This window comes from Haliotis asinina, chromosome 7 (genome assembly GCF_037392515.1).
Source record: "Haliotis asinina isolate JCU_RB_2024 chromosome 7, JCU_Hal_asi_v2, whole genome shotgun sequence".
In the NCBI taxonomy this organism is placed as follows: Eukaryota; Metazoa; Mollusca; class Gastropoda; order Lepetellida; family Haliotidae; genus Haliotis; species Haliotis asinina.
Genome location: NC_090286.1, coordinates 46,459,808 through 46,487,480, shown reverse-complemented (window position 1 = coordinate 46,487,480; position 27,673 = coordinate 46,459,808). Strand labels below are relative to the sequence as shown.

General features: G+C 39.5%; 1 protein-coding gene across 1 annotated transcript; it reads right to left on the bottom strand.

Moving 5' to 3' along the window:
• Positions 1–694: 694 nt before the first annotated feature.
• On the bottom strand, positions 695–27,434 carry LOC137290733 (stromal membrane-associated protein 1-like). Its single transcript, XM_067821847.1, has 14 exons — positions 27,395–27,434; positions 21,336–21,535; positions 20,244–20,377; positions 19,689–19,774; positions 17,645–17,735; positions 14,449–14,517; positions 13,800–13,941; positions 12,993–13,013; positions 10,039–10,199; positions 9,346–9,493; positions 6,617–6,835; positions 3,006–3,115; positions 1,924–2,079; positions 695–972 (listed from the first exon to the last, which is right to left on the bottom strand). Exons 2-14 carry the CDS (start codon positions 21,451–21,453, stop codon positions 844–846), a joined length of 1,584 nt encoding a protein of 527 aa, XP_067677948.1. The 5' UTR covers positions 21,454–21,535; positions 27,395–27,434; the 3' UTR covers positions 695–843.
• Between the last annotated feature and the right edge of the window lie 239 nt (positions 27,435–27,673).

Below are 27,673 nucleotides of genomic sequence, written 5' to 3'. Positions count from 1 at the left end.
TACATTATAAAGATCAACAAGAAAAAAAGGCATAGCAATTCCCAAGAATTTGAAAAGACTGCTCATCACTATATTTGTGACTGTAATTACAATTATTCCGAAATTCAGAGTGACATTCCCTCTCATGAATGACTGTGACAATCCCATATAATCTCCATTGCAATACTCCATAACTATGACAAATAATAGTTGTGACATACAGAGCATAATCAGTAAACATCCACAAACAAGAAAATGGACACAGGTACAAGTTACTTCCCTCGATAAGTAATGATGCATTTACAGAATTAGGGTTAAAAATTCAAAATCCGCAAGTCTGAGACCAGTACAATTCATGTGGGACCTGTGACATTTCCTTGCAGACATTCACTTTTTCCATAAGGTAGACGGAAAATCTGTAGCAGATTTGAAAAAAACAAAAAACAAAATAAAAACAAAATTCTAGTCCTGATTAATGATAAAATGTCACATGGAGGGTGAATGGTGAGGAGGGGTGACAAGGTGTGTGTGAGAGGGAGATAATTACAGGAATGGCACTAGTGAGGTGAAATCAATATTGATGGCTACAAATGATGAAATAAAAATCAACAAAGAGTCCTCTTCAGTAACTGTACAATAAATATTTACAAACAACAGCATATATTATCTGTTAACTGCCTTGGCATACACCACAACAGAGGTATTCGTTAACTTGTTCCATGGGTTCCATACACTCTACTTTGTGTCTTTCCAGAATCGCAGATGGAAATATGGTTGTGATACTGATGGAATGTCATTTTCAATTTCATCTGTCTGTTTCCGACAGCCATGAAAACTCTGGTCCATGCTACACTACAGCTAGCATCATTGCCATAAATTTGTGGATAATGTCTGGCCAGAGTTCTGTGTCCCCCATCCTCCTGCCCCACCCTGAGGCATGGCTCCCATCTGTCCTGCCCCGCCCACCTTCATTGCAGCCATCTGTTGTTGCATCTGAAACATGAATTAAGTAACAGTGAATAGGATGTCAACAGGTGCATGCTCATGGCGTTGAAATCAGTTCAAATCTGTGTATCATTCATCAAAATGAAACAAAGAGACTGACAATCTACTGACCAGTGAATGGGTGAGTCAAACCTCCATACAGATTGATGATGTCATCAGTTTGATGGTGTATCATTAATCAGAAATAAACAGTAAAAAATAGACCTAGAGTAAATAGTGAACTGGTTTTTTTTTTTTTGTTTGTTGTTTAATGCAGCACTTAGCAATATTCCAGCTATACGACAGTAGTCTGTAAATAATCAAGTGATCAACAGCATAAGCACTGACCTAGGCAATTGGGATACAATGACATGAGTCAACTAAGTCAGTGAGTCTGACCACCCAATCTCGGGAGTCACCTCTTACAGCAACCATGGGTTACAAAAGACTTAATTCCATCCCAGATTGTCATGGTTTCACAGTGAATAGGGTGTCATGCTGAGGTATGATGTCTTATGAAGACAATCAAGTTGAGTATATGTATCATAAAATGGAAGTGCCATTCGATCAAAAACAATGCTGTCTACTGACAAGCACATGGCACTTATTTACTTAAGGAATCCCTAAAGATTAAGCCTACTGACAAGCAAGTGGAGTCCCGCAGCAATTTTTTCTAAGCAGGGAATGGAGAAGTGAGTGAGTGAGTAAGTGACTGAAGTTAGTTGTACGCTGTACTCCAGCTATATGGCAGCAGTCTGTAAATAATCGCGTCTGGACCAATCCAGAAATCAACAGCATGAGCATCGATCAGCTCACTTGGGAACCAATGACATGTGTCAACCAGATCAGCAAGTCTAACAACCCGATCCCGTTAGTTGCCTCATACAACAAGCAAGGGTTACTGAAGGCCAGTATTTTAACCCGTACCCTCACGGGTTGGATGGAGTAGTGAGCACTCACCTGTTGGAACTGCATCTGTTGCATCTGCTGTTGCTGCTGCTGAGGGAACATCTGCTGCTGTCCTCCCATCATCATATTACCCCCAGCCTGCTGCTGACCCCCCATCATCCCCCCTGGCATTGCTCCACCCATCTGACCCATCCCATACATGTTCGGCTGGAAATGGAAATAGGTTATGTTTATGCTGATGTGAGTGTAACAACGTTCTCATTTACACAATGTCTATTTCAAGACAAGCTTGTCTTCAATCATTTGACTAAAAATATGAGATAAGAAAACTTGCATTTTTCTTGAATGCTTGCTCAAAGACTATTTCACTTCAAGAATTGAACTTCCAATGTTTTATTTCCATTCTTTTGACATTTTCACTTCATTTGATACTTGACATTTTGCCATTGGTAATTTCAACATCTAACTTTTAAAACATGAAACAGCATTAGTTTTGTCTTAACATGAAAAATTAAAAAAAAAAAAAAAGGTCACATGAATACTAAGCTTGTAAATGCACTGAAAATATAAATCATAATTTCAAGTGCACAACAAAACAGTCCATTGTGTAACAATGAATGAAACTCAAATAGAGTGTTTGAATGTCTACATGTGGGTGTTTATATGATCCTTCTACTGGCGAACCAGGACAAGTTGGACCAGCACAGAGAACATGTTTACAAAAAGTAGGCAGTACACGGCAATGAGCAACCTACTTGGTCGCAGACAACCTGGAGTCCCTTCGCTCACAATGGTGAGTGCCAGTGGGCGGAACTCATACATGCTAATACAGGTCAATTGTCAGGTCAGTGCTCAACTTATCCATGCTTGCCAGGATAAAGTTAGCCCACTGAGCAGCTGATGTACCAAATGACAATTCTACATAAACATCTGACTCACATTACACTGACCTTGCCTATCCCCTACAACTAATCACCAGGCAGGGAACAAAAGATAACACCTTTAATTAACAAGGCCAGGGATCAACATCCATCCGTTTCCAGACAGCTGCTCAATTCACTTGACAACTAAGGTGGTCTAAGATGAGAATATGTAAAACAAACATTGACTTTTACATTACTGCTAGAACTCACCTGTTGCATTCCCATCATGCCTTGTTGATACTGCATGCCCTGCATGCCCTGTTGCCCTGGCATGGCACCTCCATACATGCCCATGTTCTGTTGGGGCATGTACATGCCTCCTGAAATGCATAATCAACATCAGTAAATCTACTGTACTTGAGTAATCCAGCATTACAGAATCAGTTTGAAGTGACTTTCAGCTATAGACTGAGTTAAGATTTCACAACAACCTGACATTGAAAACAGAGTGTCTTAACAAGAGCTCTTAATACTGTTTAATTTTTTCCTAACACCACATTCAGCAATATTTCAGATGCAATAATCAGTCTGTAATCTAGTAATTGGAATAAAATGACAGTGGATCAGATACAATGACATGTATCAGCCTGGTCAGCAAGTCAAATCTGTCTAATCAATCAGTTTGCTGAAGAGTAGTTCATCAAGGTGAGTGACTGAGTTTAGTTTTACGCCACACTCATCAATATTCCAGCAATATAGAGGCAGTCTGTAAATAATCAAGTCTGGACCAGGCAATCGAGTGATCAACAGCAGGAGCATTGATCTACACAACTGGGAACTGAAGACATGTGCATGAGTTACTGAAGCCCAATTCTAACTTAGACCTTCACGGGTCAGTTCATCAAGGGACAGTGCTACAAACTAGAGGTATGACATTAAGCAACAGTTCAAAGCTGAGAGTGGTCTACTGTGATGATCACCAAAGTCAAATGGCCAATTTGACCATTTGGTCAAGTAACTGAGGTAATGCATGTCTGGTGCATGCATAATTACATGAAACAAGCAAGACAGTAACAACAATCTGGAACCAGTGTAAAACAATCTTAGTAAACTTAAACTCAACATTATTCGTTACACTGGTATATATACCAAACAAACCCCATTAGAAGGTTACATCAGATAACCCTTGACCGACCTATGATCATCCAATGAAATATGAGACGGCTGATCCGAATCAACCGATCAGTATAACAAATAAAACCGAGTTTACCTAGGCTGCAGTGTAAAAGTCCCTGTGTCACATCTTAAGGACACAACGCTCGGGAGCAACTTGCAATCACTGCACTTCATATCCCCTGTCTCCTTTACTTGTTCATACATATTACTCGAAACAGTTTCCCGCTTATGACAATTCTTTCCAAATACTTGTGTTAATCTCTCATGCCCATCCTTATATATTCGGGATATATGGTCCTTTAAATCTCCTCTATACCCTGGATGCATGCACAGCTCATTAATTATTTCATTTCAGCCATAGATGCATCAAGGGTATAGTGGAGATTATCAAAGATGTTTCATGCCAAGACAGATTAAATACAAAATTATAGAAGAATGTGGCAATCCAAAGTATTATCTAAACAGTACAATATCATTGTGTTACAAATTTTCCACCAGATAAATCCAAAGTACTGTGTCTGGTTTCATATCACAAACAAACTTGGTGCTTCCCTGTCTGCATGCATTTAATAAATGTTATATATGAGCAAAATAAGCATCAGTACCTTCAACTTTACATAGCATGGAAAATAGTTTAAGTGACATACTTTTAAGGATGCTAAAATTACTACACAATCCAAACTTGTTGAACAGAGGAAAATAACCAAAAATAATTTAATTCTAAGCAAATTTTGTCTAAATATATAAATTGGAAATGTATCATAAAGATAAAAGAAACAAGCAAAATCCCAACTGTCCAGTGAATGGACTTCGCACAAAAACATGACTCGCAGCTGAACCTGGAAAATTACATTACACCATCTGTCAGGTGAGACAACTATGGGTCTACACAGGGTGTGGGGGTGGGTGATTGTGAGTGTGTCCACTACAGAGGTTTAGCTTGAACCGAGTAGAGGAGTAAAGATGTAAATTGGTGTGTAAATCTACATCGGACTGTGTGTTGTGGGTGTGGAACAATGCGGCACTCTGTGGATCTGTGTGTTATGGGTGTGGAACAGTGTGGTCCTGTGTGTTGTGGGTGTGGAACAGTGTGGTCCTGTGTGTTGTGGGTGTGGAACAGTGTGGTCCTGTGTGTTATGGGTGTGGAACAGTGTGGTCCTGTGTGTTATGGGTGTGGAACAGTGTGGTCCTGTGTGTTGTGGGTGTGGAACAGTGTGGTCCTGTGTGTTGTGGGTGTGGAACAGTGTGGTCCTGTGTGTTATGGGTGTGGAACAGTGTGGTCCTGTGTGTTGTAGGTGTGGAACAATGTGGCACTGTGTGTCGTGAAACTGTGTGTTGTGAGAGTGGAACAATGTGGCACTGTGTATGTCTGTGTGTTGTGAAACTGTGTGTTGTGGAAGAGTATACCATTGTGTGAGACTGAGTGTTGTGGGTGTAGAACAATGTGGCACTGTGTGGGTCTGTGTGTCGTGAAACTGTGTCTTGTGGAACAGTGTGCCAATGTGTGGGACTGTGTGTTGTGGGTGTGGAACAGGGTGGCACTGTGTGGGTCTGTGTGTTGTGGGTGAGGAAGAGTGTGGCACTGTGTGGATCTGGGTGTTGTGGAAAATATGTGCTGTGGAACAGTGTGACACTGTGTGGGACTGTGTGTTATGGGTGTGGAACAGCGTGACACTGGATGGATCTGTGTGTTGTGGGTGTGGAACAATGTGGCACTATGTGGGTCTATGTGCAGTGGGTGTTGTGTAGCATTGTGTGAGTGTGGATGTTGTGGGTGTGGTACAGTACATGTGTAGTTTGTTTGGAACAGTGTGGCACTGTTCGTTGCATGTGTGGCACTCTATGGGTCTGTGTGTAGTGCATTTGGCACAGTGTGGCACCGACTCAGCGATTGGGTCAGTGTGGTGTGGTGTGGGTGTGGAACAGTGTGGCAAGAAAAGGACCAGACAATAGTTGATATAAATGAAACTCTTGTTTATGATGTAACTAGATATGAAATACTAATATCTGCATTTTAAGACAAATAAAGGACAAAAGCATGTTTCATCCTGTAGATGCACCATACACAGACAGCAATAAATGTCATAATCATCAATACATCACACAATGCTTTTAAAATCAGCAGCTTTTCCTGATAATATGGCTATAGAAATTTGTCACTGAACAATGAATCCAATACATCTATGTCCTAAGGCAAGCCATTTGCCAAAGATAACTAACATGCATCAAGATGAGGAAATTGGGAAAGAGCCCAACTGCAAGATAATCATATATAAACACAAAGACTGGAATTCAGGTAATGGTTCTACATTACCTAAAAGCCAAAAATAAAAACAAAAATAAACGAAACTGACATAGAGAATTTAGTCCCCACGTTCACCCAGAAGAAAAAGAAAATGAGAGCTCCAGGTAGATTCTGAGCATGTGTTGGTAAAACAACTCATCTGCTAACATAACTGGTGGAACATTCAGCGTCAGGGGTATGTTTTAATTCACGAATGAAAGGTTTAGAACTGTTTCATGGTGTCTTTGAGCAGGGACACCGAGCAATCTGAAGTTATGTTGAACAGAGTTCAAGCTGAGATCAGAAGAATAGCATAAGCAGGATGAGACAGATTCCAAAATATGAGAATCCCAAGGGAGGTAAGTCAGCATGCAAGAGGATCCAAAATGCACCAAACCCTTTTCCCAATTTGTAATTCTACCTGCATCATAGTAAAATAACCCCTGTGGCATTAAACACATTTGAGGCTGGGTCATTGGTTGATGAAACATCTGCTGATTGGTGGAAATCTGACTACTTGACGTCTGATTGGTCGACAGGTGCGGTGCTGATTGCATGGAGAGTTGTGAGGGTGTCGGCAGAAGGCCAGCTTGACTTGGTGTAAACTGTAGCAAATCTCCACTGCTTGGTGCAGATGTTGCTAACAGTAACAGAACAGCTCACACAGTGAATTCACAAAAGAAGAAACTGGATATTCCAAATTAAGCTCAAAGCAAACAATTTTACATCCTTGACACCAGGTGGTCCTGCACACCTACCTCTGGACTAATGGTAACCTTTAATCACCTAATTCTACAGCCCTGTCCTCATACAGTCAACCACAAATACAGAGCACATCAAATCAATGTGTTTGTTGCTTAATGCTGCACTCATATAATCAATATGACAGTAGCCTGTGAATAATAAAATATGGATGAGACAATCAAATGATTGATACGATGATCAGTCTGGTAAAACAACCTTACAGTGAGAGTTGTGCTTTGGAGTGCTCTGACATAGCCCTTCCATTGTGTCGCCTTTAGAGAAAACTTCCTTGGACCAATTCTAAACCAAAATACAGTCAGGCCGCGTTAGTCCGGACCCCGACAATCCGATTCCCGCGATATCCGAACGATAGCTAACTGTAACCAATCTTGTTTACTATGTAAACTCATTACCTGTTGATTCAGTAATCCGGTGCTTCACTCTCCGTATCCGAACGTTAATCAGCGGTAACAGATTAGCTAAGTACACATAGTTTTGCTTCATTAATCCGGCGGTGCATCAAAAAGGTTCGGATAATCCCTTCACACCATGAGCCCCATTCAGTGGTAATTGTTAAGTGACACTTGCGAGTTGAAGATGTCGTTAGTTTGTGATTTTGATCAATTAGTTGGTCTCACTTTTGGTTAGTTGGAGTAATACCTGTCATGGTTACTTCCTGTATAAAACACTGATCGTGTCAAAATGAGATCAGCTGACGCTTGTCAGTCATAATGGAAAAGTCCCGCCCCTAGGCGTAAAAGATGTGAAATTACTGCCGCACAAAGAAAAAGAGAAAACCTTGAAGCCAACTTTGATCTTATGTGTAAACATTTTGGTCAAGAATTCAGACAGTCTATCGGCAAGAGCACAATTTCGGACATCGGATATGTTTTGTGATTGGTATGATCGTTTGACAGACAGATGCAATCACGTGGTTGACACGTGATCTCACTTCGTAACAATGCTGCTAGTCACAAGTATGCCAATGTCAAACTGACCAACGTGAAAGTTGATTTCTTGCCCCCAAACACCACATCGCACATTCAGCCAACTTGTATACGTTCGTATGTTTTTGTATTGCCATGTCAAAGGGAAGTAACCCTACTGTAGTTGTGTTCATAAAAGTTCATTTCAGTAGTCCGTACGTTTCACTATCCGAACGTTTTTAATGAAAAACGGACGTGTTCGGATTAACGCGGCCTGACTGTACCTACATAGACAAATACAGAAAAAGTATTTTACTCTTTGACAACACCATAATTTGACTAATATGCAAGGAACACAAAAATGGTGGTTCTATTCCTTACAATAAGGTCAACAACTGGCTCCACCTAAGTTGAGTGAGTTTGGTTTTTCGCAGCTTGTAGCTCAGTTCATTCATATGTGTCTGCTGCGGACAAACATTCAGATTTTTTTACAACAGTTGTCGTATAACCTGACACCAACTTGTTAATGTACCAGCATCAAGTGATCATTATCATTTCATACTTTGTCTTTGTGTGAGTAAGTTTAGTTTAGTCTTGCGCCTCTTTCACCAAAATTCCAGGAATATCATGGCAGGTGACGCTAGAAATGGACACCTCACATTGTACCCCTGTGGGGAATCAAACTCAGGTCTCTGAGGGTAACTAGCGAACAATTGAACCACTAGGCTACCCTACCATCCCCAGCTATGTTGAGATATGGGATGGTAACACGCGGGAGTAATGAAAAGCTTAAGGTGATGAATACCTTATGGATCTGAGCCCTTTGAATAACATGTCAGTGATTAATGGTTACCAATAGTCATATTCTAAAGGTAGGGATTCGGAGCATCAACTCTGGCATCAAGAATAAGTTGATTAGTATTATTAGCATTGTTATCCCATAGAAAGCAAAACTTTATACAGAGCATCAACACGGTTAGCGATAAGTACTCAACACATACAGTACACATACATTACACATTTATGTACAGAACATACAATGAGCAGTTACAAGCAATATGGAACAGTGTATGGATGACAAGAGTGGGAAAATGCATGAAACTAGAATTTATTAATAAGGTGTCACATGACGATCTCTTAAAAGTTTACCTGGAGTCAAAATCATCCATACAACATAAAAGGAGTTAATCAACACTGGATAGTTAAAAAATTACTATAGGCATTCTGTCATATGCCAGTTGTCATTTACTACAGAAACGTAAAAGAATCATGTGTTCTTCACATTCTTTTAAGTAGTGTTGGCATTCACAGATCGTTAGCCAGGGATCACCTTCAGCAATCAAAACCCTTCAGAGCTGCTAAGGATTGTATGCAAAGAACCATCCCCCAAAAAATTCAAAATCTTTCATTTCATAATGTTTTCCAAATACTCTTGTCAGTGTTATTAAGTGTAGTTGCAAGAAGTACAGCATCTCCTCACCTGGCACACCAAACATCTGCGGCTGCTGCTGCCCGCCGCCACCACCGCCGCTACCATACAAAGCCAAGATGGATTCCTTTGTGGATTTTTCAGATCCTCCCTTGTCAGCTCCACTGTCTTCGAACAGGTTGGCCTCCAAAGTGCCATTCTAGACATGATCATAAATATACCATCATCAAGCATATTAGAAAGTTTTCTGCAAATCTTTGAAGAAGATATGCTAATGGCAGTATGTGATACACAAAACAAGCTGTATGTCACACCTAGAACCACAATGAACTGTGGTGAGTGCAAACTATTTGGTAATCACCATGGACATGATATTAAACCATTTTTAAAAAAGTAGAGGATATTCCATTTTGCAACCACACAACTAGCCAAAGCCAATGCATACGAGTATGAGATTAATATATATCCATACAGATGGAACATTTCCAAAGGAATGGAATAAATTGTCACATTTTCCCTCAATTTCTCTTCATAATCTGTTTCCTCCTTGGTGTCATCGTTTGCATTTTATCAATCTTGTAAATCCAACATCTCCTAATTTTATTGAATCATCGTATATTAACACTGTTGCAAGGACATACTTAAGCCTCATCATACATAAAACTTACATCTCTGTCATCATTTACATATCATTAAAAATTATGGTCCTTAAGCAAATATTCATTCCTGTTTGTATCCACTAACCTGTTGTCCCCCTTGAGTCTGGTTAACTCCCACTCCCAGGGCTGCACTTGCACCCCCTGACGCAGGTTGAGCTGGTTGGGTTGGGGTAGGGGTGTTACCAAATATGTCGGCAAGTAAGTCACCTCCGCCGTTGGGTTGTTGTGATGTTGGGGACAAGGCATCTGTAACAACAATGCACTGTATGGAATACCTGACCTAACGGAACATAGAATCATCTATGATGTTCTTCAGTGTGTCACAATGCAGGAGTTTCAATATGGAAGGAAAACCTAAAGTGTTGCAGGTCGTAGTATTAGTACTTGATGAAAAAAATGAACACTGGCCTGACACTGACACAGAGATCATAATTACAGTAATTAACAATAATCTAGGCATATTTGATGACTTTATGACATGCAGATAATTGCAGCCTAAGACCACTGCTCAAACCTTCTTTGTCCGCCTGTTTAACGACATGCCCAATGATATTCCTGTGATTGACACTGGTCTGAGAATAAGTCTGGACCAGACAATCCAGTGATTGTCACCCCTAGCAAGTTCCATGCAATCATTTACTAGAACTTTTTCTGCACTGAGTCAACTAATCTCACAAGTTCATATCAATTATGTCATTATCACTAACTACACAACTATGAGTAAGTGACTGGTTTTACGCCACTTTTAGCAATATTCCAGTAATACCGCAAACATGGGCCACCAGAAATGGGCTTCACACAAATCAGACCCAAGTCTTTGGCATGACGAGCAAACGCTTAAACCATTAACCAAACCTATACAACAATGATGTGACATTTACAACAGACAGAGTACAGCCACATGAAGCAACTCTGTAACTAATTCAATTTTATCACAGGATTTTTTTCAGAAGCTAAACAGCAACCCCAGGAATGCATGAATGCAAAACAAGAAGACACTGTCATCACTATCCCCCACATTACCTCCAATTTCAGTCGACTCCAAACTTGTTGCCATGGAAATGCCAAAAATATCATATTCAGAATTCCAGAATTTAAAAGGCACCAGTACACCGCTGGACCAATCAATGTGTCAAATTTGGTGAAGAAACATAGTTTCAGAGTTCTACTACTGCAAAGATAAATGTGCACAGACAGACGGATGCACGGACAGGCGGGGTGCATTTTAATATCCCCCTCGAAACACGATGCGGGTGACAACTACAGGTCCCTTAAATGCCCTTAAGTTTGCCAAGGTGATTACACAGCTGCTCAAAGTAACACTTAGAGATGGTGTATTGTTGCCATTTTAATACAGATGGTGGAAAGTACTTTTTTTAAATCTTACAGTCTGAAGAAAAGGAGAAGTAAAAACATCTAAAATGAAAATTCACAGAATTGTGCTCCATCCCTATACATTTTCAGAAACTTTCACGAAAGAAAGAATATCTTGCTTTTCACTCAAGGTTAATGAAATTGTGGGTCACATGATCCCAAGACACAACAACTGATACTTGATCAATTCTTGTACACTATTGTACATATGATAAATCAAGATCATGATTCATATACTGCATTATATACTGCTGGAAACAATTACAAAAGTACATGCTATCATCAACAGTGTAGAGCAATATCAAGAGATTCAGAATCAGAATCAGAGACGATTTAATGCATCAATGGAACATTCTTTCACCATCAACAATTGGAACAGCTATGTCTGCATCATAATGTCAGTGTCTGAATTTAGAGTTTCATCATCTGAATATGTTTTCAAATCTTCTTCCCTACTTCCTAAAGCTATTGCAACTAAAGTGTATGCATGTTTATGCATGCTTGAACTAATCCAGGATCACCAAATACCATGCTGGATTATAACACAACTCAGACACATCTCTTACAGATGTTTAATGGGCAGTAGCAGACAGGTTACAAGAAAACCTTTTAATGTCTTCAAATAAACCGACCTCCTTCAAGTTCCAATCTGTGACTGTCTGAGAGGAGAAAATAGGTTTGTATGTTTATATCTTATACAGACTTTAGTTTAACATGGGAGCAAGCCCAGGAATAAATCATCTTAGATGTCCATTATTATGGTGAATGCCATGAGGATATTAGGCATGATAGGGTGTCTTACAGACCATCAACAGGGCAAACAGTGGATTTTAACCATTGATCAGCAGAGTCTGACAGGGTTAAGGGAGGCAACTCTGTATCAGTTTCTCTGCTACAGGCATCTCAAATCTCTGCACCCTTTATCAAATAAACAATGAAAGGTCAAGAGGAACCTCACCCATAAACCTTGTACAATCTCTGACTTCAGTTATGCTGCCCCAAGTCAGTACAGGACAAACAGGGTCCTTGGATAGGTACTGAGCCCCTACCATCACCACATAATCAGATAACAGGAGACAGCAGTCAGAAAAAGAACAGGTTCTGGTGACCAAAACTGAATGAACAAATGCTCAAGACTTAGCCGTAGGTCTGTGAACCTAATATCATTTCCACTATACTGGAAGTAATCAGACATAATGCCAGAACATGAAATAAGGCCTGTCTGGTCACTCAAAACATACAGAGAGGCTAAATTCATGGCTGGCCAGTCCGATGATCTGGTAAAAAATTGTTATGTTCCCATGATACAACTGAGTAAAATCACCATATCTTGGTGTCAAGTCTGGTTACATTCCAGTCTGGGATGGTAACATGTTGAAGTTACCAGCCCTAATGTCTGGCTGGGATTTGGGATTATACATTGATAATGCACCCTTTGTGCCTCTAGCGCATGATAGACAATGATAGACTTAACACTAGGCAAAGAAATCTGAGTGAGAGAGATGATTTACCATTCAAGATGAATCAAGCGGAATGAGGACTATGTTAGCCATTAATTTCTATGCCAGTTTCACGAACCTAAGGTCAAGTCTCGAGCATACTTCCAAACAAAAACAATAGGATTGATGAAAAGAACATAAGCAAAAAGATGAAATCAGTACTTACTTTGGGACATATAATATGTCTCTGTTACAACAAAACAGGTACAGAATGTTACATCATGGGAGTTAGCACACAAACATACACATGAACTATGCATGAATTGATGATGAAAATAGGCAGGGGCAGAAATCATTGAGTTTCAAACTGTTCTCATGTAACAAAATTTTAATTTCTTCAAAATTTGAAGAATGAATATCAATCAGCAACATCTTAATCTATATTTTTGTCTACCATCACGTTTAACTGAAATTGATGACTTCAGCCACCATGACCACTGCTGTGGCTAAAGACTCTAACACATATAAAGAACATTTAGTAAAGGAGAGTCACACAAGGTTAAAGCTGGCCCAGGTGACAGTAACAGACACCTGGCAGACACAGGCTCTGCCTGAACTTAGACATATCATAGGTCTCGTGTCCAATGTAGCTTTTGAAATTTGTACTAAATTTGTTTACATGTTGTTTAATGCTGCAATGCTGACATATTCCAGCTATATGGTGGTGGTAAGAAACTGAGTCTGGACCAGTAACCAACATTGTGCAGATCAATCTATGCAACTGGAATTATTAAGACATGTGTCAACAAAGTCAGCATGCCTGGCCACCCGATCCTGTTAGCTGCATCAAAGACAAGCATAGATTGCTGAAGACCAATTCTAACTCGGATCTTGACAGACTGGCAAATATAAGACATCAACAAGGCTAAAGAGATGATCATACTATGTACAACAATGATAGTGTACCACCAGACATCTCCGTGAATTAAGTTTACAGTCCAGGTAATATAATATATATAGGGCATCTCCTCACCTAGACCAATGAGGTCTGCAGCAGCTGTGCTTGGCTGTGGCTGCTGGACTGGAGGTGGTGACTTGGTCGGAGGTTTGGCCTGTTCTGGGGACGACTTCTTTTCTCTGCTGGAGCTGGTGCTGCTTGCTGATGATTTGGGGACCTAAAGTCAAGATGCCATAATCGACAGTGTAAGTTTGTTTTCGTTCACTCAGTGTCACAAAAAAGACACTGACACATAGTTTTTCTTTAAAAAAAACAACAGAACAATCACTTGACTATACTTGAAAATTCACTAAAAGGGTTCAACTTTGTGCTTTGTTACTTGCACTGGTGCAACCAAATATTACAAAGTGCAAAAGGAATTTGGCTGGGGCAACAAGGTTTTTATCTCAGGATGTACCTTGTAGAAGTAAGTTAATAAATCTCTTAAAGCCTTGAGTATCAATGAGAAGCCCCAATGAGAAGATGAGACATGGAACAATCGTCCTACAAACAAGTCCGTAAGTAGCACAGAGATTCCAGGGAAACCCCAGATTCACAAATACTTCCTACAACACTATCAGTTTTCAGTCATTATTCATGGTCCATGTCAGTGAGACTTAACTCTGAACAGGGATATGTATGGATGTTTGATCTAGGAAGAAAATATCACTAATGCAATACTTACTGAGCTGAGTTGGATGGTAGAAGCTGGTTTGGACTTAGAACGTTTCTTTTCTCTATCATCCTCTAGCCACTGAAATCAGAACATTTGTTAGTTGACAAATCATAGATACACCTCATAATGTGAAACATGTCCGAGATAACAAGGATTACACATATATACAAAAACACTAAAAATACAATACAAAATCTATTGCTAATTTCAGAGATTTTTCTAAACGGTTTTGCAAAAATGTCACAGATGTAGATATGTATAAGATCTAACTAAGTACACATGTACTAACACTACTGGATGTAGCAACCATGGCCATCAACAAATCCTGGCCAGCTAAGGGAAGGAACTCTGGTCAGTGAACTGTAATTACCAGATTTGTACACCGATCGGCCAGAGGATAAAACAGCAGACTTAAGCAGTTTGAGAGAGATATTATTCCAACCAGAAACATTTTAGAAGTAAGTGATCTACAAATTACAATATTTATACTATATTATATAAATTCAACTATTTTCAATACACCAGTTCTGATCAATTTGTCTTATAATAATTAAATTCAGAACTATTTCCTAAACAATACACTTTCTTCTTTATTTGCATTTTGAACTACAGATACAGTAATGTTCCAAGGCAACCTTGACAAAGAACACATTTACATTACTTTAATAATTCATAGCAAATTCAAATTACCACAGGTTAAACAAAAGGCTAACAAATAATACATAACCAAATCATAACAAATTTCCATAAAGACATAATCATTGTAGGGGGACAAAAAACATGCTAAAAAAATAATAAAAAATAACCCATTGTCCCAATCCCTAGAGCAATCCTGGCACTAAAACTGCTATAAGCCCATATTTAGCATAGGAGTTACCATCAACATAACGCTAAGTCAGTTTTGTGGAATGGGGCCCGGGAGTCTATCTAACAAGAGGAAATGAAAGTTTACATAAGATAATTACATGCACCCACAAGGTTTATGAACAAGAAGTCAACCTTTTGAAATTTCACTATGGACGCTAAGTCAACCTGTGGCAAACTTTGAAGTTAAAGGTATCGTTAGAGTCAAGATAACCAGCTACTAAGTATTGTTCTAAGATTTTCAAAAATATCAGCGTCCCGTACACCCACGCAGTTCACTCAAAATATCATCAACCAGTGCTCACAAATAGTGTCAGACCATCAGACCAATCCTGCAGATTCGCCGACAGACTGACAGTCTACAACCTGCCAGCCCTGGTGTCTGAATTTCACAATTACTTTGCCTGAAGTTGCCATATGTGACACGTCACACTTGTTTCTTGTTAATTAACTTTATGTTTGTAAATAGTTGGAATGCCAATTAAAAGGAATGTTAAATTTGAAATGTGTATAATGTTATACTATGGGTCCTGTAAATTTTCAGTGGGGTGAGACAGACATCTCAAACATGCAGGACCAATGTCCTGTTACTTTGACACACCATTCATAAACACTGATCAATGTCATTATACATGAGAGTGAATTTTACAATGATGAACATGTTTCATTCAATTTCAATATATACTACCTATCAGAAGCTTAGACTCACTGGGGCGGTGGGGTAGCCTAGTGGTTAAAGCATTCGCTCGTCACGCCGAAGACCCGGGTTCGATTCCCCACATGGGTACAATGTGTAAGGCCCATTTTCTGGTGTCCCCCACCGTGATATAGCTGGAATATTGCTAAAAGCGGCGTAAAACCAAACTCACTCACTCACTCACTCACTTAAGACATTCACTATATGTTATGCATAGATATATGGTTACATAGAAGACGAATTTCTCCACTGACCTGGGGAACCAAGTGCAAACCTTATGCAGATGAACTGCACTATGATTATGCAGCATATTGCTGAAAAGCATGTGCAAATATCATGCATGTGAACTGCTGCTTTTGGGTGTAACATGGGTGCCAATGTTCACTGATGTACATGACTATGTTTTGCACACCGTTCAACACAATTTGTTAGCAATACTAAGAATTTATATATAGCAATAGTAAAAGAATGTATAAAAGGAAATAATAAATCAACTTTGACTATCTTTCAGATGAACCAGAGGGTTAGTAGATGCTGCATCTCACATACTGAATGCGGGATGATTTTCTATATGAAATTAAGTAGACAAAATACAGTACTTTTCTCCTGATCTCTGTGCTCTCAACTGCATAATCCAGATTACTGCCTTGTGAAAACACTGGATTATTTCTTTATCTTTTCCATCCCCTGTTAATTGGTTTAAGTCAACTGGACAGATCTTCCTTGGTCAGTGGGAAATACAGGCTTATTATAACTGATATGGGGAAACCCTGCTAGACCACAATAAGGTGCTATCTTCTTGAACCATAAACAAGAACAGAACACATATCCCATCACCAGCCACTGCCATATCCCACGGCACCTTACCTCACTCTTTGGCTTCAGACACACATTACAAAGGAAATTGGTTTATGACAATTTTATAGAGAAAAGATGCAAAATTGTAGAATTTATCTTGAACTGTTAAAGCAACAATTTCAACAATAACATCATCAAAGGACTTTGCTCTCTCGTGGAAATTGTCACTAGGGTCTTAAGTGTCAATTTCCTCTGAGACCATTGTACATGCTGATTTCACATAGGCTGGTAATTATATCATGAAGACATGATGGGACATGGATTTCAGCTTCTCTTCACAATAAACAAGGGCATCTGTAGTTGATTACCGTCAGAGAGAACAAACAAACAAGAGAAACTCTTCCAATAACTAGGCTTTCATTTCTGTACAGTATCTAGGATGGCAGAAAGTATTCAACACATCTAAAAGACATTTATATTTGGTCATGATCAAAATCATAATACAATGTCCCATGAAAAGACTATGAAATTATAATAAAATGACCCTTTAACATAGATCATATCCCGATAGTAGGAACTGTTGATAGAAAACACCTTTCTGTGCTGTTCACTTTCAGAAATATTTTGCTAAAAATCTGAATTAAAAAAAGATTTTAGTTAGGGTAGTGATGCCTATGAATTGTCAAGAAACATATATTTGTTGATAAGGTACAGATACAGATTTGTTAATACCTATCTTCAGTCAAATCAATCGGGTCATATTGGTAACAATGATTATCATTTGACAGTGTTTAGAAAACAGAAACAAGTGATCAAGGCTGTTGCCATGGCAACAGATAAACTTACCTCTTTTGGAACTGTTGGCTTAGGTTGAACCCACTCCCGTGCCAGATACTTCTTATGCTCATATTTAGCTCTTATGAAAGCCTCAAGTGCTCTGTTGTTTGTTAAGGAAGCATGTTATAAAATAATATATATCCTGGGTGCCACTGTACAAAACAACCATAGTGCTAAGACTAGCTTTAGTCTATGTTAAGATATGGGACTTATGGTCACCTTAGCACTAAGATTGCTACAAGGGCACCCTGATGACACTGAAAACATGAATCATACTGAACATGATAAAGTTGATCAAAGTCATGAGTTAAAACCACACTAACACTTTTCATTATTAAGTTTCACTTTCTTTCACCTGATTGAAAAATGGTCAAAGATTCTAATAATACTCATTTTCCAGAAAGCACACATTTTTCCCATTCTGTGTGGAATTTCTGTGTTATATTTGCACCATGAACATGATGAGAAAACAAGTGAATGTTCTGTAGCAGAATACGTATGTACCATTTGGAAAATTTCTTTATAGTTCTTGTATACAATGAACATGCTGAAAGACATGATATTCAATTACTAAATCACAGTAACTTAAAACATGGCTAACTTGAATACATATTGTCATGTACAAATAAATAAGTCAGCGCCAAAAATACAGCTTGGTCTGGTCATCCCAGTCATGCATGTCTCTCATATAAGGCATGAACAGGATGAATGATGATGCATTAACAAAAGTAACAAGAATTACATTATAAAACAGATACTGCAAATAGGGAGAGAATTGCTGAACGAAAGCTGCATACATTAATCTAGACTAGGGCCATCTGTTGCCACTGGTTGCTGCTATGTGGAAATATCTCCTTCAGTGTCATCTATAGCTGTATTCATAGTTCGTGTGAAGTCAGCCTACCGTTAATCCCTATTAATATTCATTATTCTTGCAATTCAGTTTTGAAATTCTGATGGTTCAACACATCCATAGTTTCAATCAACATGTCCTGATGCATTTATGTACAGATACCATGTTTTGGGGAACAGCTGATGCAACAGTGTCACTGTGTCATTCTCACTGATGAGTTTAATCAGTTGTCAGTTTAGGATGGTTCATCCCTACACTGTGCCAAAACTTGCTCTAAATTCTAAAGAGATGCATATGGATCCTATGCCAATTAACATGTTTTATGCATTTTATAAAGTTTATATCCTGTTGTAATAGAAGCTAGCTTCCTACCCATATCCCTGCTCTTTAAAGGTGTCTTGTGTTTACAAACATGTTTTAGTTTCCCATAATTAAATAAATTATGTGTTTGTCTATAGTTCTGGAATGGTCAGTTGTGTCGCTTTTGTCTGAAAGAGAGCCCAGGCATGTAGTCACAAAATGAACATCTTTGATCCTTTTTTTTTCTTGGCCTTTTGCTTGTCTGTATAGTCTGGTACTGATGTTACATAAAAGAATGTACTGTCAAATGTTGAAAATATCATGCACATGTCCTCATAGGATTAATTATATTACTTTAAGAAAGAAACTTTCTTTGGCCCAAATCAGAAACTAAATGGTCTCATCTGAAGAGTTTTGGATCACGCATATGGCTTGGAATGGAAATTAAATACCTTATTTATTGTACAATTCTACATCGCAAAAGACGGACTCAAAAAAAGTACGCAAAGCAATATGTTGAGAATGCGATTGTCACTGAAGGTGAACTTAGTTATAATATATTTGAATTCTTGCAATTTATCACCACAAACACGTTTGGAAATGATCTAAAACTATAAACTGCAATGATCTGTTTCAGAACATGAACAAAATTTCATGTATCCATTTAATTCAATATCCAACAACCATAAATGAGTGAGTAAATAGTTTTTTCACAACTTTTAACAACATTCCAGCTACAGCATGTGAAGGGCACACTGGAAACAGGCTGAATCAAATACGGGTCTAAGGCGTAACAAGCCAACACTCTAGCTACTGGGCTACCAGACCGCCCCAATAACAAACAATTCTCCTGCTGTCTGCGTTTATGACAAGATTATTTGGTATGATTGTCTAGGATACGAATCTGTCTGTGGTCGGCGGAAGCTATCAGGGAGGTTTGCCTCGTATGCAGCCCTTGCACGGCTGTTGCCAACCTCCTGCATCATCTGAAACAAAAAACAACTGTCATGCTCTAGATGCACATCATTAAAGACCACCATTTTATTTGGGCTAATACTATTTAGTTGAATCACACTGCTCAGTATAGATGACCTGAGACGGAGTACTCACTGTTGTGCGAGTCTGTAATAAATGACACAACCATGTGAGGTCAAATGGTCAAGAGTTCTTCATGTATTATACAACACTTCAGCACACAGACTGTCACAGTCTTTACTGTGTCACTACTGACAAAACTACTGACATTTCTAATAATTTTATTTTCTGTCAAAATTGTATAACCACTGAGCAAACAATTTAAAAAACACAAAGATTACACAATCTACTATTGCAACCCTACAAGTTTCAGTGATGTTAATATCACAAAGCGTAAATTAGACTCTGCCAAAGTATCCACAGGTGTAATCATCATCAGGCAAGCTAGAAAGAAAGCACAGTAGTTTGCAGTACACTCACAGCCACTTGTTCTGGGGTCCATGTGTCCAGGTTGACAGATTTCACCCTTGATATATGTACCCCAAGGTTCCTGTGTATACCAGCACAGCGGATACACAGGAAGATGCCCAGATTCCATGATGCCCACCTTGGCCCTTTAACACCAATCAAAAGATAAATTACCTACTTCCAACTCAACTGTGCAGCACTGATATATGTACTGTCCACACATTACAATAGAAACAGGTAACTGTAGACAAATGTAAGGACATTAAAAAGTGTGATCCAGTTTGAAAAACAACTGCAAAGAAAACATTGTCAGATACTACTCAGTACCCTCATTATGTTCATAATGTCCATAAATAATTTGGTAACATGTTTCGATCAGCAAGGGATGAAATTATGAAGATCCTGGATTCTGAGGAGTGGAATATGAATTAAAAACAATCCAATACCTTTAATTTTAAAAATTAATTTTTATATTATAATAGAAGTATGATCCCTTCACAGTCTTTGCCTTTGCTAATTTCAAAATCACAATTATAAGAATATTGAAAAAATACCCACCAGTCTCATCTTAAATGGCAATAAAGACTTAATTTATCTGTTATCTTTAATATCTTGATCAATGATTATCTTGATCAATAATTAGAAAGTAATTTTACCTCAAAAGTCGACTTATGGATGAGGCAGAGGTCAAATATGAAAATCATATGGGTTTAATGCACAGAAATGGAACAACTTTCTCGTACTTTTCTTTGGGTTACGCATCTATCTAATGGAAATTACGCTTACATGTCGACTATTAATAACCAGCACGAGGTAGACCTATAAAAAGGGGTGTTGTGTGATTCATGATTATAACAGGTGTTAATTTCAGGATAAATATCTAGACGTTTACATAGATTACATAGAAAACAGTAAACGTGTACCCCAAGTCGTATTCACTGAAAGGACTGTATTACCTTCACCATATGTTATCTGCTATTTTTCGTGTCTCGTCGGTTTTAGAACAAGTGACAGGTTTTCTCCTGGCCACGACGTCAAAATAGAGCTATTGACACAACATGTCAGTTTCCGCGTGTGGAATCACCGATAATCTATTTATCTTACCCTTCGCGTCACAATCAACGCAGTATTTGTTATCGTCATCTTTAAGAAGACTTGATAATATGGCTTGGAATTTATCTTGTAAAAGCTTCATGCGTTCTTTCTCTGCTTTTGAAGACATTGTCAAATGATTCGAGTTGTGGGTAGGACCGACCAAGGGACGTAACTCAAGAACTTTTTCCGGTTTGCGCAACAATATCCTTCTATAAACAGAAAAACAAAGAATATCCATTTTTATGTATTAGCTTTCATATGCACGAATTTAAATATTTCTATGGCGTGATAATTATGTTACATTTATAAAAGGAATCTAAATCTCTTGGCGTTTGGCAATATACTCTACTTGACGATGCGCAATAAGATGTTTATGCCTGAGTAATACGGTTTCTACGTCAGAAGGAAGGGAGGCTACTCTAACCATATGAGGCGTTCATCCTCATGGGTTAGATCGTTTCTTGTTTTGCGCCGCAGTCTTGCCTCCGAACATGACTATAGCATGTAGGGACTGCCAATGATGCATGCTAACACGTTGTTTTATCCTTTTCTCACAGCAAGAACGTCCACTCTACCCCAAAATTAAAGTTTTCATTCAAAGACATCCCGTCACAATTTATCGATTCTTTATTTACATGCGTTGCCATATGGTTACATCAGGGACCGTTCATAATTTATGGCTGGATGTGTGTGTGTATGTGTGAGAGAGAGAGAGAGAGAGAGAGAGAGAGAGAGAGAGAGAGAGAGAGAGATGGGGCCAGACAGAGAGGGAGAGAGACCAAGTGCGCGTGTGTGTGTGATTCTCAAGGTATACGCAAGTTTCATGGAAATCATCATCACTCCTACCAACCCCAATAAAGTTTGTCAATCCTCCAGTGAATCATTATTCATAAGACGCTTCCAGTTTCAGCCCAAGACGCAAGCAATCAGAAATGTATAAATAAAGAGGGGATAGTTCTCAAACCCTACCCTAGCTCCTATACAATTTACTATTAACCAATTCCGTGTATATCTAAGTACCACAACACATAACATGCAGGCATTTGTATTGTTCTAATGTGTTGGGCGTATATTAAGTACAAGAGTACAAAACACACATTATAATCGTTTGATTACGAGAAGCGTCAGTATAATATCAAAACGTTTTGGATACTTGCGTTTTTTTGTTTTGAATAATGAAAATTTTCAGAAATTATAGCAACGGATCCACGAGAAAGTATTCAGAAGACAGCTGCACATAGTTATCAATTCCACGCTTGCATCCCCAAAGTTCGGTTTTCAGTTTGACAGAAATTTAACGTTCAGTCTCCCTTGAATCAGAGTACGATACATCTGTGTGAGGACCAGTGGGTTAGCCTAGTGGTTAAAGCGTCCACTCGTCACGCTGAAGGCAAGGGTTCGATTCATCTCATGGATACAATGTGTGAAGCCCATTTCTGGGGTTCCCGGCCGTGATGTTGGTGGAATATTGTATAAATGCGACGTAAAACTAACTTGAACCACTTACTCTGGGTGAAAATCTGATCGAGGACAAATCTAAAGAATTAAGATGGTGTCAAATGGATTTTCTAAATAGTAGATTAGCATGGAGGCTTCTAGATGCACGGTACCAGGAGAGTATAAAATTAATAAGCTTGTTTTGAATGTAAACGATAGTTAAGTGACGTGCCATAAAGGCATTATATACACGATGTCATTAAAAGCTCAATTACCTGCTGACTATAACCAACTGCATCACAGATGCATACTAGTACATAATAATATATCAAGGGAAAAAATCAATTTGACAAACATTTATGGATAATGTCATGGAAGAATCCATTACAAACTTAAGGCACAGATCTGGAACGTCTGAGAGTCACAGAGCATAGCAGGTACGTGTCAGCAAGATTAAAGATCGGGTATGTCCACCCTCAGCCTCGACACGTGCCTGAAGCATGAACTGACACAAGCACATTGTGGGATTGCTTCCCAGTGATGTTGAAGTGCCTGTTTCAACTTTGCAACAGTTGGCGGCGACACAAGTTGAGTCGAACTCTTTCGTCCACGTTCATCCCACAGGTGTTCAATGCAGTCAAAGGTTGGGGTTTGAACAATTAGGTTCATTACTGAGAAGCTATCATGGATTTAAACCAAGAACTCCGCAAGAGGGGATCCAGCACACGTGACGTGTATGTGCAGGGGATAGGTCCACGAACACATTTACCAGAAATATTACGTGCATTAGTATTTTCGTTTTTAATGTCTTTACGTATATGATTTTGGATCATATTCACCGTGCTGTTACTTTGTAAAAGTGCCTTGTTCATATATTTTTTTTTATTCCCGATGAGGACAGTGCAGATTTACATCTCTGATTCGTGTTTAGAATGCTGCAGTGATGCTGCTGCCCATCAAAGTCACAGGGGAACCATAATCTAAGCATGTATGTTATAGATCACGTATAAATCATCAGAGTAACTTTGTCTGAACTCGATTTCATATCCACTCTACACTTCGTGTACAAAGTAAGTGGCCATACCCCATCGCAGTGAATGTAATCAACAAACATTCTGAAGTACTGTCAAGACGATGCAACCACTCTTTCGTCCAACGCCACCTTTAACAGCGCTGTCATTTCCACTAGAAAGGATGTTCATATAGACGGGATTTAGACGGACACTGTGGACTCTGGGAGATTCCTGTTGTTTGTTACCATGAAGACTCTGAAGTGGAGAAATAGCATCTGCCTTGCCTCTCCTTCCATTGGCCCACGCCCAGGATGTTTGGGTGGATGCCATGGTAACCTGTCCTGATGTGCCAGCAGCCGTTCCATTCATTGACTATATAGTGATGACGTGGGTGGACGACGACTCCAACTTTCCACTGTTCCTGTAGAATCATCATGACACTTTCGGTCCAAGAACGAACAACTGCCTAGACGGGTTCAACATCCGAGTGAATGCCAGCCTATCATGCCGACACTCGATATTTAGCGATAATCGAGAAGGCAGACCGACAGAAGATTGTCCAGCTGGACGTGGGTGTTGCTGGAAGGGAACCAACAGGAACCCATGCAATCAGCTTGTAAAATTGGCCACAGCACGGAATCTGCTGTGCTCCGTGTACAGAACGAACTTCTCAGTGAAGTCGACTCCAAAGGCGCAACAGTCATGGTTCTTCTAGACCTGTCCGCGGCCTTTAATACCATCAACCATGGTATCCTCCTCCATGCTTGGTATCCAAGGGAACGCTCTAGTTTGGCTTAAGTCTTAATTTACGTCTCTGACCGTTAACAGGCTGTGATTATAAATGGCTCCAAATCACGCCGTCGTCATCTGAAGTACGGAGTTCTTCAAGGTTCAGTCCTTGGGCCTCTTTTTTCACCATATACACTCTGACAGTTGGAGATATCGCTAGGAGGCACAGTCTATCATTTCATCTGTACGCAGATGATACTAAGATATATCTTGGATTTAGACCTCTTGCACATTCTTCGGCCGCAGATGCTGTTTAGTCAATCTCAACATGTATTGAGGAGATTCGACATTAGATAGCTGAAAAGTACCTTACAGTTAATGATTATAAAACAAAATTCCTAATCGTCAGCCCCAAGAATATGATTCATCGGATAAGGACAAAACTTTATGGATGAGCAGCTTCTTTAATCAAGTGGAGCGACGTTTCGATACAGCTTCTCGTATCGTTGTCAAGCAAGTGAGAGGCAGGTAAGACAGAATGGTACATTTATATACTGTAAATCATTAACAAAAACAACAGGAACTAACTCGGCAGCAAGGTATATACACGTAGAAGCCACAACAATAGACTGCATACAGAAGCCAATGGGATGTACAAGGAGGAGAGTATGGAATGTTTATACACGTACATGCATTCGTTACCTAACTCATGGACTATTGCAATTCCTTGCTATATTGTTCCAACCAACGGTGCTTAGCCAAACTACAACGAAGCCAAACGTATTTGCTAGTCGGAGTAAACTTATCCTCAGTGCTTTTCGTTACACTTCACTACTGAGTAACGAAACCTTATGGGAGGTCGCGTCAGGTAACCTTTCAGATTGACCAATCAGAACACAGCTTACCAAATCGTGAAAATGGACATTTGCACATACCTTTTGAACTTTTTGTCTCGAAAAGGTTCGTACCCGAACGATTCCGAATGCTATTTAGCTTACGCTCGCGCACGTTACAACCATGACAACGGTGAGTAAACAGTCGCTGAAAATAGTGTTTTTTGGCAATATTCAAGGATGTCATCTTGTGGAAATATTGGTTAATGGTAACCACGTCAACAGAACCCCCAAAGCGTATATACTGATGGTCAAATAACTGTGTTATATACGGATTTTTGTTTGTGGAGAGATCTGTGTCGGTAACCTGAATATTTTGAAAGTCCCTCCGATCCCTAAATAGTAGCCGTTGTTTGATTGGCTAAATCTATTTAACCGTCTCGCGTTTGATTGGACAGTCATTGGTCGCTCAAAGGTTACCTGACGCGACCTTCTACATACTTTTGTTAGACTCAGTGGTGGAGAGTAACGAAATACTCTGAGACTAAGTTTGCTTATAATAGACTGACCAAACTCCAAACTTTCTGGATTCCAGTTTAGTAACGCACTGAGTACAAACTTTTCATGTTTGTGTTCAAAGCTATACATCACCAAGTTCCATAATATCTTGGGGACCTTATCTACAAGTATGAACCAGCCAGAACGTTGAGGTGTTCAGCATCACTGCAACTGTCACTTCCGAGGACACGGGCAGTTCAATTTGGTGAGAGACGTTTCATCAAGGCGGGTCCCACTCTGTGGAATACGCTTCCACAGAACTATCAACTTTCAGACATTTGAGACATTTAGGCGAAAGATTAAGACCCTTTTATTCCAACGAGCCTATGGCCGGCGCCCCTGGGCAATTATTCGATTCGGGCGCATTACAAATTGGTTACTATTATCATTATTATGGAAGAGAATGTACAATGAAATAAACAACTGACTTGACAGGTTGCAGGAACATTTACAGGGAGAGATGTAGACAGCGACACAACCCTGAGGGCTATGACTTCTGCGCCCAGTGTGCAGTGACTCCACAGTAATCTTTGTGCCCCGTGTGGTTGGCTTTTCGATATTTCCGATTCTGGGTGGGGGCGATATGTAGCGCATTCTGATTGGCGCAAACACCTACGCTTCTTCAGTTTATGTATGCGTAATGTAAATGTTAAAGAATGTGTGTATACGGACGGATATTATCCCACTGTGAAGGTGTTGAGAGCACGAGCAGGGCAATGGTGCTTACAAATGTATAAACATTATTTAGGTGCACTGGGAGTCGAACCCAGGGTCATAGGGTTCTCGCTTACTCAAGGGACGTAACGAGGGACGTTGTTATATTAAGAAACTGCACAAGTTGCATTTGGAAATTTCTTATCCAATGTAAAATCATGCAACTTGCTTCTGTAAACTGATGATCAATTACATCATAAACATGCCAGAGTCTAACACCATAGTGTCAGAATTGTTTGGTTATGACAAAATGTGGTCGTTTGGTCACTGCGAGCAAATGTACCTAACACAGACTGTAGAGGGGAGTCCTTTATGGGTTTTACGCCGCACTCGGCAATATTTAAGCAAAATGGCGGCGGCCTGTAAATAATAAGTCTGGACCAGACATGGTCAACAACATCAGCATCGATCTGCGCAAATAGGAACAGAAGATCCAGTGATCAACAACATCAGCATCGATCTGCGCAAATAGGAACAGAAGATCCAGTGATCAACAACATCAGCCTCGATCTGCGCAAATAGGAACAGACAATCCAGTGATCAACACCGTGTGCATCGAACTGAGCAATAGATGATGACATGATTATGTCAACGAGCCTGATCACCCGATTCAGTTCGTGGCCTCTTACGAAAGCATGGGTTACAGAGGATTAATTCTAACTTGAACCTCTATATAGTGCTTAATGGAAGCAGGTGAGCCGCTATACAACAGTGTCTGATGAACCGGTATCTGGATAGTGGTATGCGAAAAGCATTGCTCGGAGAGTTACCTACCTTTGTTTACCAACTCCCGGACTTTATACTTCATACAAAACGTGTTTAACACGTAACAGTTTCAAGAACACTGGTTGTATCTATACTTGAGCGACACGAGACTGTTGGCCGCCGTCTACGACCGGATCTACGTCAAGTCTACATCCTATCGGAAAGACATCTTACTGTCTGTTTCCAGCACTATCTGAGAGTGTCTCCTGTGTTCAAGGCATTTAACAATAACATCGACCATGGCAAGTAGATCTAGACGAGTATCCATTATATACTAGTAATAGGGTATAATTATTGT

Coding starts and splice junctions, on each gene's coding strand:
- LOC137290733 (XM_067821847.1), bottom strand. CDS start 21,453: ATGTCTTCAAAAGCAGAGAAAGAACGCATGAAGCTTTTACAAGATAAA. Junction 20,378..21,335: donor CGTTGATTGTGACGCGAAGG/GTAAGATAAATA, acceptor TTGGTGTTAAAG/GGCCAAGGTGGGCATCATGG. Junction 10,200..12,992: donor GACATATTATATGTCCCAAA/GTAAGTACTGAT, acceptor TTGTTGTTACAG/ATGCCTTGTCCCCAACATCA.